This window comes from Microcebus murinus, chromosome 27, assembly GCF_040939455.1.
Source record: "Microcebus murinus isolate Inina chromosome 27, M.murinus_Inina_mat1.0, whole genome shotgun sequence".
Taxonomy (NCBI): domain Eukaryota; kingdom Metazoa; phylum Chordata; class Mammalia; order Primates; family Cheirogaleidae; genus Microcebus; species Microcebus murinus.
In genome coordinates this window covers 18,083,944-18,101,031 of record NC_134130.1, presented here as the reverse complement: position 1 = coordinate 18,101,031, position 17,088 = coordinate 18,083,944, and the positions used below count along the sequence as shown (strand labels likewise).

The window sequence follows — 17,088 nt, the reverse complement described above, 5'->3', positions numbered from 1 at the left end:
GGCTGGAACAAAAGGATGCCAGAGCTTAAAAATAAAGTGACCCTCATAGTAAAGAAAATGAGAATCAGCACAGAAGAAATGACACCAGCCAAATAAACGAACCTAACACGGTCTCCAGCCGTGCAGCTAAGGAAACCTGGGGAAACACTCCAGCCCCATGGAAGATGGCATAACCTTTTTAGAAAGTGCACTTAAGGAGGTAAGACAGCAAGGAGCACGCAAACACCTCTTCAAACAATGGGAGGGACACATGATACTAATATCTGACTTCTAGACCATCAAGAATAGCTCAGTCTACCAATAACTAGGATAGGCAGACTAGAGGACATTCAGTTATACCCAGCTTTGTCGTTAATAAGTTGTATCATTTAAATTAGGAACAATTACCTCAATTTTAAGATTATGCTAAAAAAAGAGAGTGGTTGACACAAGAGGTAAGAAAAAGATGGAAGAGAGGATCAAGGAAGTGACAGTGTTACTTTAGCTTGCAAGAGAAGCAGACTCTGAAGCTACAATGCCCACGCGCTTGTGTTGCTGGCCAAGTGAGCCTTCTCAGTGACTTGGATAAAATATACTTCAGACTAAATAATCATTATTCCATCTGATTACTGTATTGTCTCTCTTGATTGCCAGACTGTGCAGAGAGGGCAGGACCCTGTCACATTCACAGCGATATTCCAGTACCAGCACCACACCTGGCAGCAGACTCTCGGTGTCTGCTGGAAGAACAAAATGCTCCTGGACTCCTCCTGATTGGGGCGAAGGGGCAACGAAGCTGGGGCACGCTCTGTCTCTCCAGAATGATGCACTTTTGCTTCCCACAGTTAGACTCACCAAGAAAGAGTCAATTTTCTTTGTTCCCAAATCTGTTTATGTCAGTTGTACTTATTATAATTTCATAACTTAAGTAGTAATTATGTTCATTGATGAAAAAAGTATGGAAAGAGAACGGTTTCTATGAGTATTAAACAGGCTCTAAAACTACTAACAGTAAAAATGATATTGAGGGTCTAAAAAGCCTCAATAAAGACGAATCACTACAAAAATTTGGTGTCAAATTTTGTGTGTAGAAATTAACTGTAAAAAGATTTTAACAAAAGAACATAAAAAATATATAAAGGTGTTTTTGTTTTGTTTTGTTTTGTTTTTTGAGACAGAGTCTCACTTTGTTGCCCAGGCTAGAGTGAGTGCTGTGGTGTCAGCCTAGCTCACGGCAACCTCAATCTCCTGGACTCAAGCAATCCTCCTGCCTCAGCCTCCCAAGTAGCTGGGACTCCAGGCATGCGCCACCATGCCCGGCTAATTTTTTTTTTTTTTTTGAGACAGAGTCTCGCTTTGTTGCCCAGGCTAGAGTGAGTGCCGTGGCGTCAGCCTAGCTCACAGCAACCTCAAACTCCTGGGCTCGAGCGATCCTTCTGTCTCAGCCTCCCGAGTAGCTGGGACTACAGGCATGCGCCACCATGCCCAGCTAATTTTTTATATATATATATCAGTTGGCCAATTAGTTTCTTTCTATTTATAGTAGAGACGGAGTCTCGCTCTTGCTCAGGCTGGTTTTGAACTCCTGACGTTGAGCAATCCGCCCGCCTCGGCCTCCCAGAGAGCTAGGATTACAGGCGTGAGCCACCGCACCCGGCCTTAATTTTTTTCTTTTTTTTTATATATATATATTAGTTGGGCAATTCATTTCTTTCTATTTATAGTAGAGACGGGGGTCTTACTCTTGCTCAGGCTGGTTTCGAACTCCTGACCTCGAGCAATAAGCCCACCTCGGCCTCCCAGAGTGCTAGGATTACAGGCGTGAGCCACCACGCCCTGCTCTGTAAGGGTTTTTAAGTTGTATGGAGTTTAAGGATTACAGGACCTTTTTCTATTCTGTATTATATTAAAACATATAGAAAAAAATCTATATGAAATTTATATAGAAAAGGGTTCAACCTTTTATCTAAAGAGGGGTGAATAATATACATTTAAATGTTTAAAATAAAATGTTTGAGTTATGTTACTATTGTCGGGTCCTTTTAACCAACCAGCCAATGATCCAGATCATGTTGAATAAGAAGGCTTTTACTGTTCTTATCAAGAAATAAATAACTATAAATTTATAAGTTAAAAAACTGCTGTTTTTATCCCATCTCTGCATACATCACAAGGTATTATAATTAATGCCTGTCTGCCTGCCAGCAAGCCCACCAAACCATAAATCCATTGAGAAAAAGCTCATGTCCATTCCTAGCTCCACAGTGCCCAGAACTCAGTACTGCCCACTGCATGCAGGCTCCCTCTTTTTAAATGAAAAAAATTTGAATTCCCTTTCAAAAAAAACAGAAATCTGAATAGTACTGTATAGCCACTAGTACCAATTCATAATAACATTACTAAACATAGAAATTCTTAGAAAGAAAAATTCTTACCAATTTATAGCCCCTCCATTACACTTCTTCATCAGCAATGCTTTCCAACATTCATGAGTAGATTTAATAACTTCAAGAGCAAAAGCCTGGTTTCAAACAAACAAATAAACAAAATAACACTCACATCATTATACTAACAGAACTAATCTAACGACAATGTTAATTATTAAGAGCATGAGCTCCGGAGCTGAGCCAACCTCAGCATAAATTCTGGCTTCCTTGTTTACCAGATGTGAGACTTTGGGCAAGTTATTCAACCCCACTGACCCTCAATGTCTTCATCTATGAAGTGGGATATAACGGGGATAATCTGTATCAGGGGCGGGCAAACTAGGGCGTATGGGTCAAACCCAGCCTGGCACCTGTTTCTACACATAAAGTTTTACTGAATACAGTCATGCCTATTTGTGTTTGGCCTATGACTGCTTTAGTGTCATAAGGGTGGAGTTGAGTAGTTGTGACGGAAACTATACAACCTATAACCCTAAAATATATACTGTATATCCTTTACGGAAAAAAGCCTGCCTACTCCTCTCTAAATCATAGAGTTGATGAAAGAATAAATAAGTAGTAGTATGTAAAGTGCTAAAGCCAGAACCTAGCTTGGGAGTAAGCATCTATTAATTTCATCACCATCAAAACTGCAAGCAGTCTGACAGTAAAGTAATTTTAGGTTACCCATTGTCTGAAAGTACTAATTCATATGGTATGTAAAAATGCACCATATGTATAGATACACCTCTATAGCAAGTGTATAGCAAGATACACCTCTTGCTACATATACAATACATCTAGTGAGACCATCTAAGAAAAACGTGTTTTTTATTTCAAAGCAGAAAATTCTTTGGCTTTTTCCCCTAAAATGTTGCTTATTTTCCTTAAGAAAGCAGTCTTTACTGGTTAACTAATTCCCACTAGCTCTTTTTTCCTTCAGTTACAACTCATCACATGATGGTAATGAAGAAAATAAAGAATCTGAGGCACTGAGCTATAATAATAATGGTGACTTTAGCCTCTGAAATGTTGTCTCGGGTCTTTGCTGCTGAGATGAAGGAAGACTGCTGAATTCTCAAGGAGATGGTGTTGGGAGTCTCACGATATAGGATAAGAAATCCAATTTATTATCTGGATAATACAAAGAAAGGTTTTTAACCAAATTATTCAGATAACTATGATTATTTAGAACCAATTCCAGTACTTCCTAAAGGAGTGTCAGGAAAACCTAGACAACAAAATAAGAGCCATTGTTCTGACCATGTTAAAGAAGTACAATTTAATTCTCTTGAGTTAGGCTCTGCTAGAGTTTGGATGTTTGTCCCCCCCGAACCTCATGTGGAAATCTGATGCCCAGTGTTGAGGTGGGGCCTAACAGGGGGTGTCTGGGCCACGGGGGCAGGTCCCTCCTGAACAGACTGATATCTTCCCTTGAGGGTGAGTGAGTGGGTTCTCACTCTGTTAGTTCCCAAGGGCGTTGGTTGTTAGAAAGAGCCTGGCACTTCTGGTCTCTCTTTCTCTGATTTCCTCTCTTGCCGTGTGATCTCTGCACACATTGGCTCCCTCCACCTGCCTCCAAGAACGCAAGGAGCCCGAGGCCCTCACCATACATGGATGCTGGTTCTTGTACAGCCTGCAGAACTGTGAGCCAAATAAACCTCTTTCCTTTATAAATCACATAGCTTCAGGTATTTCTTTATAGCAATACTGAATGAGTAAGACAGGTTCTGTATTTTAAACAGTGGTGGTAAAAAGCAATGCAATGCATAAAATGTTTGTTTTCCAAAGAGACTATATAAATGACCTAGTCGTTATACAGAAAAGAATCCATGTTGTCAAAAACCAACAAAAAACAAAAAACCCCTCACTCTGTATAAATCCATGACTTAGCAACTTAACCTGAGACAGTAAGGGGCCACACAAGTACTACATAGGTTTGAAATTGGTATTATTTCAAACAAGAAATACAACTTATCTTTGAAGAAAAAGAAAAAATAATTTTTTGTATAAATTTTTTTTTTTTTTTTTTTTTGAGACAGAGTCTCGCTTTGTTGCCCAGGCTAGAGTGAGTGCCGTGGCGTCAGCCTAGCTCACAGCAACCTCAAACTCATGGGTTCAAGCAATCCTGCTGCCTCAGCCTCCCAAGTAGCTGGGACTACAGGCATGCGCGCCACCATGTGAGGCTAATTTTTTCTATATATATTAGCCGGCCAATTAATTTCTTTCTATTTATAGTAGAGACAGGGTCTTGCTCTTGCTCAGGCTGTTTTTGAACTCCTGATCTCGAGCAATCCGCCCGCCTCGGCCTCCCAGAGTGCTAGGATTACAGGCGTGAGCCACCGCGCCCAGCCTATAAATTTTTAATATTTCATTTTTAAGGAAGAGAATTCAATCTAACATAATGGTTTTGTATTTAGTAATCCCAGACAAAGCCTTCAAAATATGAAGGGTTCTTTAATGTGCCTTTCAAAAAATTCTGGGTCCAGCATTCGATTCTTATGCAGTAAAATACTTACAGTAAATTTTAAGTTTTCATTAACATGCCTTATTTTACTTACAAAACATACCTATCAGTATTCACTTAAAAGCTGGTTTAGAATATGCAATTTACTTAGTGGTAATAACTTTAAATAAATAGTCCCTGTTTTAGACTTTAACTCTTCGGCCTATTCTCTCCATTGGTATCATATTAAAGATACTTTGTGGTGATTTGTGGCATTCTAATATAAAAATCTCATGACAGTAAGATAATTCAAGTGCCCTCTTAATTGTTAAGCAACTTAATTCAGTCACAACAGAATAAACATTTAGGAAGGAAGTCCCTGTGGATTTACATGATGAGTAAGTAACTTTCTCCTCCCCAAAGTTGTAAATGGAGGGTTTTCTACACGTAATTTGCAAAATTAGACTGATTATGAAATTCCCTCATTTTCTGAGGTGTAGTTATTGACAGATAAATAGATGGAAACAGAGGCTATCTAGCTTGGCTGATTCATAGAGAGAGATCTCTAAAAAAATTAAAAAGTGTTAAATAATAAAATGATGTCCTTAAATATGTAAGTCTGGAGAAGGTACTTTTGCTATCACGCTATACGTAAAAATTCAAATAAGAGAGCCCCAAAGTGAAACTGGTACTGCACAGGTATCACAAGGGACATTTTGAAATGAAAATTCTCATTTTCACCTTGTTTTTGAATTCTCCATTAAAGGCAAACTGGTTTTCTGGTTTTCCTTCCGGCACTTTATAAACTCTGAACCAATTAAGGGTAGCTTCCAGGTAGCCTGGTTTGAACTTCTTAACATCACCAATATCTGTAAGTGGAGGGAAAGAAAGACATTTGTTAAAAACCAAAGTCCATTCCATATAGTGTCAGAGCACTGAGTTGAGGGACCCAGGAAACACGGGGCACAGTCCAGCCGGCAGTGTCATCAACAGGACACCTACCCAGCAGCAGAACCACTGACAGTGTTACACCACCTCCCAACTTCACGTTTCATACATAAAATACTATTCCTTCATTCTATAAACATTTTACAACTCTCTCACCTACCAAAAAAACCCATACCCAGGCCCCTCAATTTCTTATACAATTAAACAAACATTAGATATTAAAAGCAAACAAACAAACAAAATAAGAAAAACAATCTTACTAATCAAATAACTTTTGGCCCAAAAGAAAATCAAAACTCTAACTAAAAACATTCAGAAAATAATGACAATAACACTCAGAAAGTTTCTAAGAAGAAATACCATAACTAGGAAAAACACATTTGGAATCAGCACTAAGTTAGAATTTCGGTTCTGGTACTCACATATTGTATCACCTTGGGAGAATATAGGACTTTGTTTCTCCAAATCCAAAATGGAGAAAAAGAAATCAAGGTTGTATGAAGATTAAATAATATATTGAAAATCATCTAATAAAAGATAAGGGAATAATTCTTAACAAATATTAGTTATTTTCTCTCCAATTCCCTACAACCTCGTCCATGTATGCAGCCGGAGTTATACTCAAAAGGCAAACTGATGGCCTTACATGCTTTTATCATTCAAAAATAAATATACAAACATAAATTAATGATTTAGAAAAATACTAAACATACTTTCATTAATACTGACAGCTACTTTATTTTTAATTTGCATAATGCTACTGAAAAATCAACGTAGGTAGGCACAGTTATAAACAAATGCAAACACACACTAAAAATAGCATATATAAAAAGCATTTGGGTATACAAACATACATATAGACACACATACTTACTCATAACCTTTGCTATCAACATACTTTTTTTGTACTTATGGTAAAGGTCAGACTCCAGATGAATTTGTAATTAATTTCTTACTTAACATCAGATGCATTTACTTTTAGCTCTAATATTATTACAATTTCATTCTTATAAATTCATTTTTTTCCAGTATATTCAAGTTAAATTTAACCTTTGTTTTTTAATATTTGGAACAGAGAGGGAATATATAAATAAGATTACTGAAAATTAGGAAAAATATTTATTTCTGAAATGAGACTTTCATTCAGTTCAAGTATATTAACCAAATTATTAGCAATTAAAAAAAATTCTCAAATATCCAAACCATTTTGCTTTGGAGAAAAGAGACCACTGATAAAGATGAGACATTGAATTCATGTTTCAACACACCTCCTCAGGTTAACCCACCTACAATAGCTTCCAAAAAAGAGAACATCAAAAAGACTCAAAAACAAGATAAGTACCTCTGCAGACCCAGAGTAGAACAAAAACACAAAGCACTGTCTACAAGGTACTGAGTCCACAGGCACCCAGGAAGGAGATGCCCAAGCAGGCAGCGCAGACGGTCAGCTTGGCTCCTGCCCAATACAGGTGTGGTGACCACAGGCTTTATTGTACACACTGGAGTGTTTCTGAGCCCCTTATCAAGAAAAAAGCTCTCAAGAAAAATCAATCCTGAGATGCTTGATGAAGATAAGGAACTTAAAGTACTTATTATCCATATGTTCGGGACTTTCAGGAAAAACGGTCACAAGGCATAAACACACAGAAATATCAGACAAAACCCCCAAATTGTAAAACTATCAAAAAAAGAACCTCTACCCAGGGCAACAGAGTGAGACTGTCTCAAACAAACAAACGAGACAAAGAACCAAATGATGGAGGATCTGAAATAAAAAATCAGATAGGCTTAACTGCAGAATTTGTATATCGCAGAAAACAAATCAGGGAAGTATCTATCAGACAGAGCAGAAACTATAAACAGGCTAAAAAACAGTTAAAATATAAAGAGATTGAAAAGACACGAGACTTTCAGTGATTTGTGAGATGATAAAATGGTGTTTAAAATGTGTATATTGAGTCTCAGAATGCAGGTGAGAGAGAATGGGGCCAAAATATAGTGAAAAAATAATGGCAATCTCCCAAATATGGTAAAAAACATAGACCTACCGATCCACAAAGTTCAGTACACCCTACACAGATAATATTAATATAAAGAAAATAACATCTTAGCATATCATAGAAAAAATTTGCTGAAATCCAAAAATAAGGACACAATCTTTTTTTTAAAAAGTCTGAGAAAAACAATACATTACATAGTAGTGCCTCAGTCTGCACTGGGGACTGGCCAGGACACCCCCTTCTCTCTCTGTGTCTACCAAAATCTGTGCAGCCCAAACCCTGCAGTTTGCCCTGCGGAACCCACATACAGGGAAAGCTGGCCCTTCGTAGACTGGTTTCACATCTGGCAAATACTGTTATTTCTGATCTACCTTTGGTTGAAAAAAAATCCATGTATAAGTGGACCTGCATGTACTGTTCAAACCTGTATTGTTCAAGGGTCGTCTTTATGTGAGGTAACAATACAAATGGCTGTCGCTGTATGAGAAAAAATGGAGAACAAAAGAAAATGGGGTGTTATAGGGCTTAAAAAAAGTCCCTGTTAATTCTATAAATTCTATATCCAGTGAAACTCCATTTCCAAAACAAAGGCAAGAAAAGATAAATGTTAGATAAATAAGAATGAGAAAATTCATCACCAGCACTAAACTACAAGAAATGCTAAAGTTGTAAAAAATGGTGGATTAGGGATGACCTCCTGGTTCTCTGCTCTCAGAGTAAAAAGTGAAGAAAGTGGACAACCACATGTGAGTGAACTGCACTTCCACAGGATCAGCTTCGCAAGCCTACAGAGAATCGCTGAGAAATGGGAAAAAAACGGTGGCGGAAAATAAAAGGTGAATCGGATAATCTTCCACAAAACCCGGGAAGTCGGAAATATACGCTAGGGAGGGAGCGTGTCTGCTGTGGGGACTGGCCAGCCAGTTGGCTGCAACATTGGCTCGCCTTGCTTGCAGGGAGACGCTCCCTCCTCCACAGAACCCCAGCCCCACGCAGGCCAGGAGGTGGCCTGAAGTAGGTGGGAAGTGGTAGCACGGACACAAGAGCTATGTGGAGACTGGAGCAGGGAACATTTTGAACTCTCCTGAGTGCTCTGCTGAGTCAGTTTCAGGTGGGGGAGGGTTGGAACCCAGCAGATGCTTCCCCATACTGCAGGAACAGTGCCAAGTCTGGCATCTCACTTCAGGATGCTTCCAGAACGAGGTGGGGGGTGTATACCCTAAAGGAGACTCTGCCCTTGGCAATCGCTGAGGTTTTGGCTGGTGCTGGGTAGACAGAGAGCACAGATCTCTGCATCTAAACGGTTGTGGCTCAGCAAGCTGGGGAAGTAGTGGGCTCAGCAGGCGGTTTGGAGATAGCCCGCCAAAGCCAGCCCAGCTTTCCGCCCTGCAGGTGCCTTCCACGCTGGCGCTGGGAGTGCGGGCCACCGCTATTCCATAGCTTGGGAACGCTGTGGAGGGCTGCTCTGGAAGAAGTCTTAGACTACCCCCCTCCCCTAGGCGGATGAACGGGTTGGGCTTCTGGAAGATGGAAATAAGGAGAGAAATCTGTCTCTTCCTCCAACCCTGCCCCAGGTCTTCCCATTCCTGCGGCTCGCCCAGGACTCTGTGTTTAAATGGGCGGAAAGAGGAGAGTAGTGGCTCATGTGGCTGTATCACCAGATTGGACTTGGGTGGTCTCCCGCTGCACACAGCCACCTGTGCTCTGTGCCTAGAGAGCAGAGCCCATCTAGGCAAAGTGGAGTTGTGAAGGAGGCTACCTTTCCAGATGTGACCTGGGGAAACATTACCACCCACACCCTCCTGTGACTTGGGTCCGGGTGCTTCCGCCAAAGTGTCTGACTCCACCCCTGGGTAGAGCTGAGAAAGAGGCCATCCAACTTGAAACCCATGTCACAAGACTGTTACCTCCACTTTGCTTCCACCTCCCCACTGGCGACTGAAAGGCAGCTCTAACAGTTTATCAGGACAGCCTTTCAAGCTGAGTCCCACCTTTACCTCTTTACTGTGGCCTGATAGCCATGCCTCCAGCCAAAAGGGAAGCCCTATTCCCGGGAATTGCGGAGGGGTGAGGGAATCTGCTGTCTGGGCTGAGATTTGCCGGGGTTGAAGGTGACCCTTGGCAGTGACCAGGCCAGTGGGGTTTCGTGCAGAAGGGACCGACCTCACCCCGGCATGGGCCAAGCAGCATGGCAGGTCTCTTTCTGGTCTGGATGCTCAGTGGCCTCAGGCAGGGCTTCTTCAACAGCCCTGAGATTTAGGCCACATACCAACTTGATAAACTCCACCCTCGGAGGGGTAGGGGAACGACAGTAACCATGTCTTGGTTAGATAGCCCTAGGAAGTACCTTTCCCTCAAGATGGTAGGTTATCTTCCTCTCTAACACGGAAGACTCTGCCCTTGGGGGAGGGGAAAAATGAGAAAAGACATTCCCAGTCGGGGACTTGCAGCAGTCTCACCTGTTGTCTCTCCCTGCCCCAGCCACAGCCCTCCAAAGCAGGCTCAGCCCTGGAGGTTCAAGAGAAAGGAGAAAACTCGCTTTCCCTGTATGACTAGCTTGAATATGAGGGTCATTGGAATTAAGCAGAAGGGGGCAGAGTGATGTCTACATACGGCTAGTTGATTTTGATCATGTGATAAGTTCGGAACACAAGGGCTTGCCTTTGGCACCCAGATTGTTGCCAACTTACAGGCCTGTGGTTCGGGAAGGACAATGTTGACCATAGTCCTTAGCATTTACACCAACTGACTCCCCCGACCAGGAGCTACTCCGAAAGTGTGAAGAAAGATCTCTGAATAACATTAACAGCTCCTCTCTAGCTACAGATCAAGCAACCTCTGAAGTATTCTCTTTTAGGCTCACTGATGTTCCTCTCAGCTCTCCTAATGAAGTAGTAGGACTCTAGGAACCCTTGGGAGGGGCAGGACATTCCCTAAAAACTGGGATACCTATATATCCTATTTGGAAGCTTAGAGTGCAATACAAAGGACAAGGAATACCTTGATAATTGACTCCTTCTCGCAAGCCACAGAAACAAAAGAGAGCGTAAACTCAGAGCCTAACATAGTGCCTCCCACTTCAACCTAGTGGTTGACAGGAGACTAGCTCTCACAAAAGGGATCTAACACCTGGATGTCTAAGCAAGGGGCCCAAACTCACTAAACTCTGTAGACATAAGGTGAAGACATCAGGTCAGGTCAAAGATAACCCAATAGGCTCAAACTCCTCTAAGACAATACAGGACCAGAGCACATATTCCCAGATCTGACAAGGATCATTCCTTTGGAATCCCAGAATTTAGCTCATAATTGAGTCCCAGCACCTCCGGTCCTCGACAAAGCACCCAGATGAGAAAGAACAGCGAAAGATCACAGGAAACATGAAGGATCAGAGAGAAAAATCACCTCCAAAAGAAAATACTCCATCTCCACTAACTGACACCAATTTACATGATATAATTAAACCAACAGAGGAAGAATTCCAAATATGGATTGCTAGAAAACTCAATGGAATTGAAGATAAGATAGAATCCCAACATAAACAAACCACAAGAACAATTCAGGAAATGAATGAAAACTCACCAAAGAAATTGAAATAATACAGAAAAACCAAACACAAATTCTGGCAATGAAGAAAACATTCGAGGAACTCCATAATACAGCGGAAACCTTCACGAACAGGATGGATCATGCAGAGGAAGGAATCTCAGAGCTTGAAGATTATGCCTATGCGCTAAACAAATCAGAGGAAGTAAAGGAACACAGAAACAAGAGACAAGATCAAAGCTTACAAAAAGTGTGGGATTATGTAAAAAAGCCAAATCTCAGATTGATTGGGATCCTGTAAGGGGAAGAAGAATATTCACAAGGGCTTACTTATTTCAAAGAATACTGGAGGAAAATATGCCGGGACTGGCCAGAAATCTTGATATGCAAATACAAGAAGCACACAGAACCCCTGGAAGACTCAACATGAAAAAGCAATCACCTCATCACGTGGTTATTAGGCTGACCACAGTAAACGAGAAACAAGCAATCCTCCATCAGAGATGAAAACAACAAATACCCTATAAAGGAAAGCCTATCAGACTAACAGCAGACTTCTCATCTGAAACCTTACAAGCCAGGAGGAATTGGTGCCTGTTCTTAAATTCTACAACAGAAAAAAGCCAACCTAGAATTCTTTATCTGGCAAAATTAAGTTTCATATATGAGAAAGAAATAAAGTCCTTCTCAGACAAGCAATCACTGAAGGAATTTGCAAAGACCAGACCAGCCCTACAGGAAGTTCTCAGACCTGCCTTAACACACCGAAAGGGCAACAGACACTCCTCAAAGTAAAATCTTCAAAGAGCTAAAGGCTAGAACTTGAACTGCATGATGGCTCAAGGAGTAGAACAAAGGAATAGGATTTCACCCAACAATATGACTGGATATCTTCTTCCAATTTCATTCCTCTCAATAAATGTAAATGGCTTAAACTGTCCTCTGAAGAGGCATAGACTGGCAGAGTGGATAAAAATCCACAAGCCTAGTATCTGCTGTCCACAGGAAACACATCTAACCCACAAAGATGCCTTCCGGCTGAAGGTCAGGGAATGGAAAAATATCATCCAGGCAAACGGAAGTCCAAAGAAAGCAGGAGTAGCTACACTATTTGCAGATAACATAAGCTTTAAGATACCAAAAATAAAAAAGGATAAAGATGACCATGTTATATGGTGAAAGGGAAGATATAACAAGAAGATTTAACAATTCTTAATATTTATGCACCCAATGCAGGATCATCCAATTACATAAAGCAAATCTTGTCTGATCTAAATACCATGTTAAACAATATGCCATAGTAGCAGCAGATTTCAACATTCCACTGAATGAACCTGATAGATCCTCCAAACAGAAAATACGCAAAGAAATAATGGGCTTAAACAGAGCACTTGAACAAAAAGGTCTGACAGATCTCTACAGAATACTGCACCCAAATAAAGTTGAATTTACACTCTTCCAGGAGCCCATGGATCCTTCTCCAAAACTGATCACATACTAGGCTGCAAATCAGATCTCAAAAAATTCAAGAAAATAGAAATTATACCATGTGTCTTCCTTGACCATAGTGGTATAAAATTAGAGTTTAATTCCTAGAGAAACACTCAACACTTCACAAAGTCATGGAAACTAAACAATCTATTATTGAAGAATATTGGGTCAAAGAGGAAATTCAGACGGAAATCAAGAGTTTCTTCAAACAAAATGATAATGGAGACACGTTACCAAAACCTGTAGGATACAACAAAAGCATACATGAGAGGAAAATTAACAGCAATAAACGCTCACATCCAAAAAAACAGAAAGCTTAGATACTGACAACCTAATCAAAAGATTCAACGAATTGGAAAAAGAAGAGCAAACCAATTCCAATCCTAGTAGAAGAAAAGAAATAACTAAGATCAAAGCAGAACTAAACGAAATTGAGAACAAGAGAGTTATATGGAAGATCAACAAAACCAGAAGCTGGTTTTTTGAAAAGATAGACAAAATTGATAGCCCTCTTGCTAGACTGACAAGGACTCAAAGGGAAAGGACTCTAATAATCTCAGTAAGAAATGAAAAAGGACAGGTCACAACAGACACCACAGAAATAGAAAATATTATGTTTGACTATTATAAAAAACCATATGCCAAAAAAATACATAACAAGGAGGAAATGGACAAATTCCTGGATTCATACAACCTCTGTAAGTTCACCCATGAGGTAACAGAATTTCTGAATAGACCAATCTCAAGCTCAGAAATTGGAGCAGTAATTAATAACCTCCCAAAACATAAAAGTCCCAGACCAGATGGCTACACTTCAGAGTTCTAACATACAAAGATGAATTCATGCCTATGCTACAGAAATTATTCCACAACATTGAGAAGGATGGTATCCTTCCTAACTCATTCTACAAAGCTAATATTACCTTGATACCAAAACCAGGAAAGGATGCAACGAAAAAAGAAAACTACAGACCAATATCCCTCATGAATATAGATGCAAAAGTCCTCAACAAAATTCTAGCAAACAGAATTCAGCAACACATCAAAAAAATAATTCACCATGACCAGGTGGGCTTTATCCCAGGGATGCAAGGCTGGTTCAACATACCCAAGTCTATAAATGCAATTTGCCTTATAAATAAAAACAAGAACAAAGACCATATGATTCTCTCAATAGATGCAGAAAAAGCATTTGACATACCAACATACCTTTATGATAAAAACTCTGAACAAAATAGGCATAGGTGGTTCTCATCTTAAAATTATCAAATCCACTTATGACAAACCCACGGCCAATATCATACTGAATGGGGAAAAATTGAAACCATTCCCACTTTGAATCGGAACTAGACAAGGATGCCCACTATCTCCTCCTCTATTCAACATAGTGCTTGAAGTCCTAGCTATAGCAATCAGGCAAGAAAGGGGTATTAAGGGCATCCAAGTGGGTGCAGATGAGATCAAACTCTTGCTTTTTGCCAATGATATGATATTACACCTAGAAAACCCCATAGATTCCTCCAAGAGACTCCTAGATTTGATAAATGAATTCAGTAAAGTCTCAGGTTACAAAATCAATATACACAAATCAGAGGCATTCACATATGCCAAGAACTGTTAAACCGAAACTCAAATCAAAAACGCAATATCTTTTACTATGGCCCCAAAGATAATTAAATATTTAGGAATATATTTAATGAAAGATACAAAAGACTTATACAAGGAGAACTACGAAACGCTAAAAAAAGAAATTGTAGAAGATGTAAACAGATGGAAAAATCTGTCTTGTTCATGGATTGGTAAAATCAATATCGTTAAAATGTCAATATTACCTAAAGTGATCTACAGAATAAATGCAATCCTCATCAAAGTACCACCATCATTCTTCATAGATCTAGAAAAAATAATTCTTCACTTTGTATGGAACCAGAATAAACCTCATATAGCCAAAAAATCTTAAGTAAAAAGAACAAACTGAAAGGAATCAGCTTCCTGACTTCAAGCTGTACTATAAAGCAATAATAATTAAATCAGCATGGTATTGACATAAGAACAGAAACATTGATGTTTTGAATAGGACAGAGATTCCAGAGATGAAACCATCTGCATATAGTAACCTAATCTTTGATAAAACAGACAAAAATATACATTGGGGAAAAGAATCTCTCTTCAATAAATGGTGATAGGAACACTGGATAGTTACATGCAGAAGAATGAATCAGGAGCCCTGCCTCTCACCTCTCACAAAAATCCACTAAAGATGGATAACAGACTTAAACCTAAGGCATGAAACCTTAAGAATCCTAGAAGAAGATGCTGGGAAAAACCCTATCAGACATTGGCCTAGGCAATTAATTCTTGAAGAAGACCCCCAAAGCAATCATCACAGCAACAAAAATAAACAAATGGGATCTGATCAAATTGAAAAGCCATAGCCAAGGAAACTATCATTAAAGGAAATAGACAACCTACAAAATGGGAGAAAATATTTGCTCTCTAGACTTCCAATAAAGGTCTGATAACTAGAATCTATCCAGAACTTAAAAGAATTAACAAGAAAAAAAATCAAACAACCCCATCAAGAAATGGGCAATGGAAATGAACAAAAACTTTTCCAAAGACATAGACTAATGGCATGCAAACATATAAAAAAAAAAGGCTCAACATCTCTAATCATTAGAGAAATGCAAATCAAAACCACAATGAGATATCACCTCACCCCAGTGAGATTGGCCTGTATCAAGAAATCCCAAAACAACAAATGCTGGCGAGGATGTTGAGAGACAGGAACACTCTCATACTGCTGGTGGGATTGCAACTTAGTGCAACCTTTGTGGAAAAGAATTGGGAGATACCTCAAAGAGCTAAAAATAGAAATACAATTTGACTCAGCAATAGCATTATTAGGCATCTACCCAAAAGAGCATAAGACAATCTACCATAGAGACATCTGCACCCGAATGTTTATGGCAGCACAATTCACTATTGCAAGGACGTGGGTGGAAACAACCCAATTACCTGTCAATTCACGAGTGGATTATTAAAATTTGGTATATGTTTACAATGAAATATTACTCAATTCTAAGAAATGACAGCGAGCTAGTACCGCTTATACTATTCTGGATTAAGCTTAAGCACATTATCCAAAGTGAGGTGACACAAGATCAGAAAAATGGGTACCACATGTACTCACCATCAAATTGGTACTGACTGATTAACACTATGGTGCTCAAATGGTAGTGGTGTTCACCAGGGATTCAGGGATTGGGGGGGTAGACCCATATCTGAGGGATGTGGTAAGCATTGTGGAGAGGAAGGGCATATCTCTAACCCTTCCTAGAGAGAGGCAAAGATATAAAATGTAACCAAAATGTTTGTACTTTCATATTTTCTTGAAATAAAATAAAATTTTTAAAAAAGAAAGAAATGCTAAAGTCTTTGAGCTGAAAGGAAATGATGCCAGAGGGAAACTCAGATCTATTCACCTTCAGGAAGAAATAAAATATATGGATATAGAAATGGCAAATATGTGGGTGAATATAAAAGACACATACTTGTGCGTATGTGTGTTTTCCTTCAATTTTTTAAAAGACATTTCATTATTTAAGACAATACACAACAAGCCGGGCGCGGTGGCTTCACACCTGTAATCCTAGCACTCTGGGAGGCCAAGGCGGGAGGATTGCTTGAGCTCAGGAGTTTAAGACTAGCCTGAGCAAGAGTGAGACCCTGTCTCTACTAAAAATATAAAGAAATTAGCCAAAGAACTAAAAATAGAAAAAATTAGCCGGGCATGGTGGCGCATGCCTGTAGTCCCAGTTATTCAGGAGGCTGAGGCAGGAGGATCACTTGAGCCCAAGACTTTGAGGTCGCTGTTGAGCTAGGTTGACACCACGGCACTCTCACCTGGACAACAGAGTGAGACTCTGTCTCAAAAAAAATAAAAGAAAGACAATATACAACAAAAGCATAACGGATGGATGGGAGGTTCTGGGAGCAACTGTATCTCTCACACGCTATAGGCAGAAATGCAAGATGGTACAGCCACTTTTGTGAACAATTTGACAGTTTCTTAAATGTTAAGCATATAAATACCATCTGACCCAACAATCTCATTCTTAGGTATCTCCCCAAGTAAAATGAAAACATATGATCACACAAAGACTTCAACGTTCATGGCAATTTTATTTGTATCAGCCCAGAATTGGAAACTTGTATTTCCACCAAACAAACTGCACTGATACACAAAACA

The 17,088-nt window shown here is 39.6% G+C and overlaps 1 protein-coding gene across 4 annotated transcripts in view; it reads right to left on the bottom strand.

The window, feature by feature from the left end:
• Positions 1-17,088, bottom strand: part of PPA2 (inorganic pyrophosphatase 2) — an 83,257-nt gene that overhangs the window by 12,201 nt on the left and 53,968 nt on the right. For all 4 annotated transcript variants that reach the window (XM_075998099.1, XM_012779000.3, XM_012778999.3 and 1 more), the window contains 2 exons: positions 5,593-5,720; positions 2,415-2,500 (listed from right to left, as the gene is read on the bottom strand). In XM_075998099.1, the coding sequence (XP_075854214.1) occupies positions 2,415-2,500; positions 5,593-5,720 (214 nt within the window). The remainder of the gene's footprint in view (positions 1-2,414; positions 2,501-5,592; positions 5,721-17,088) is intronic.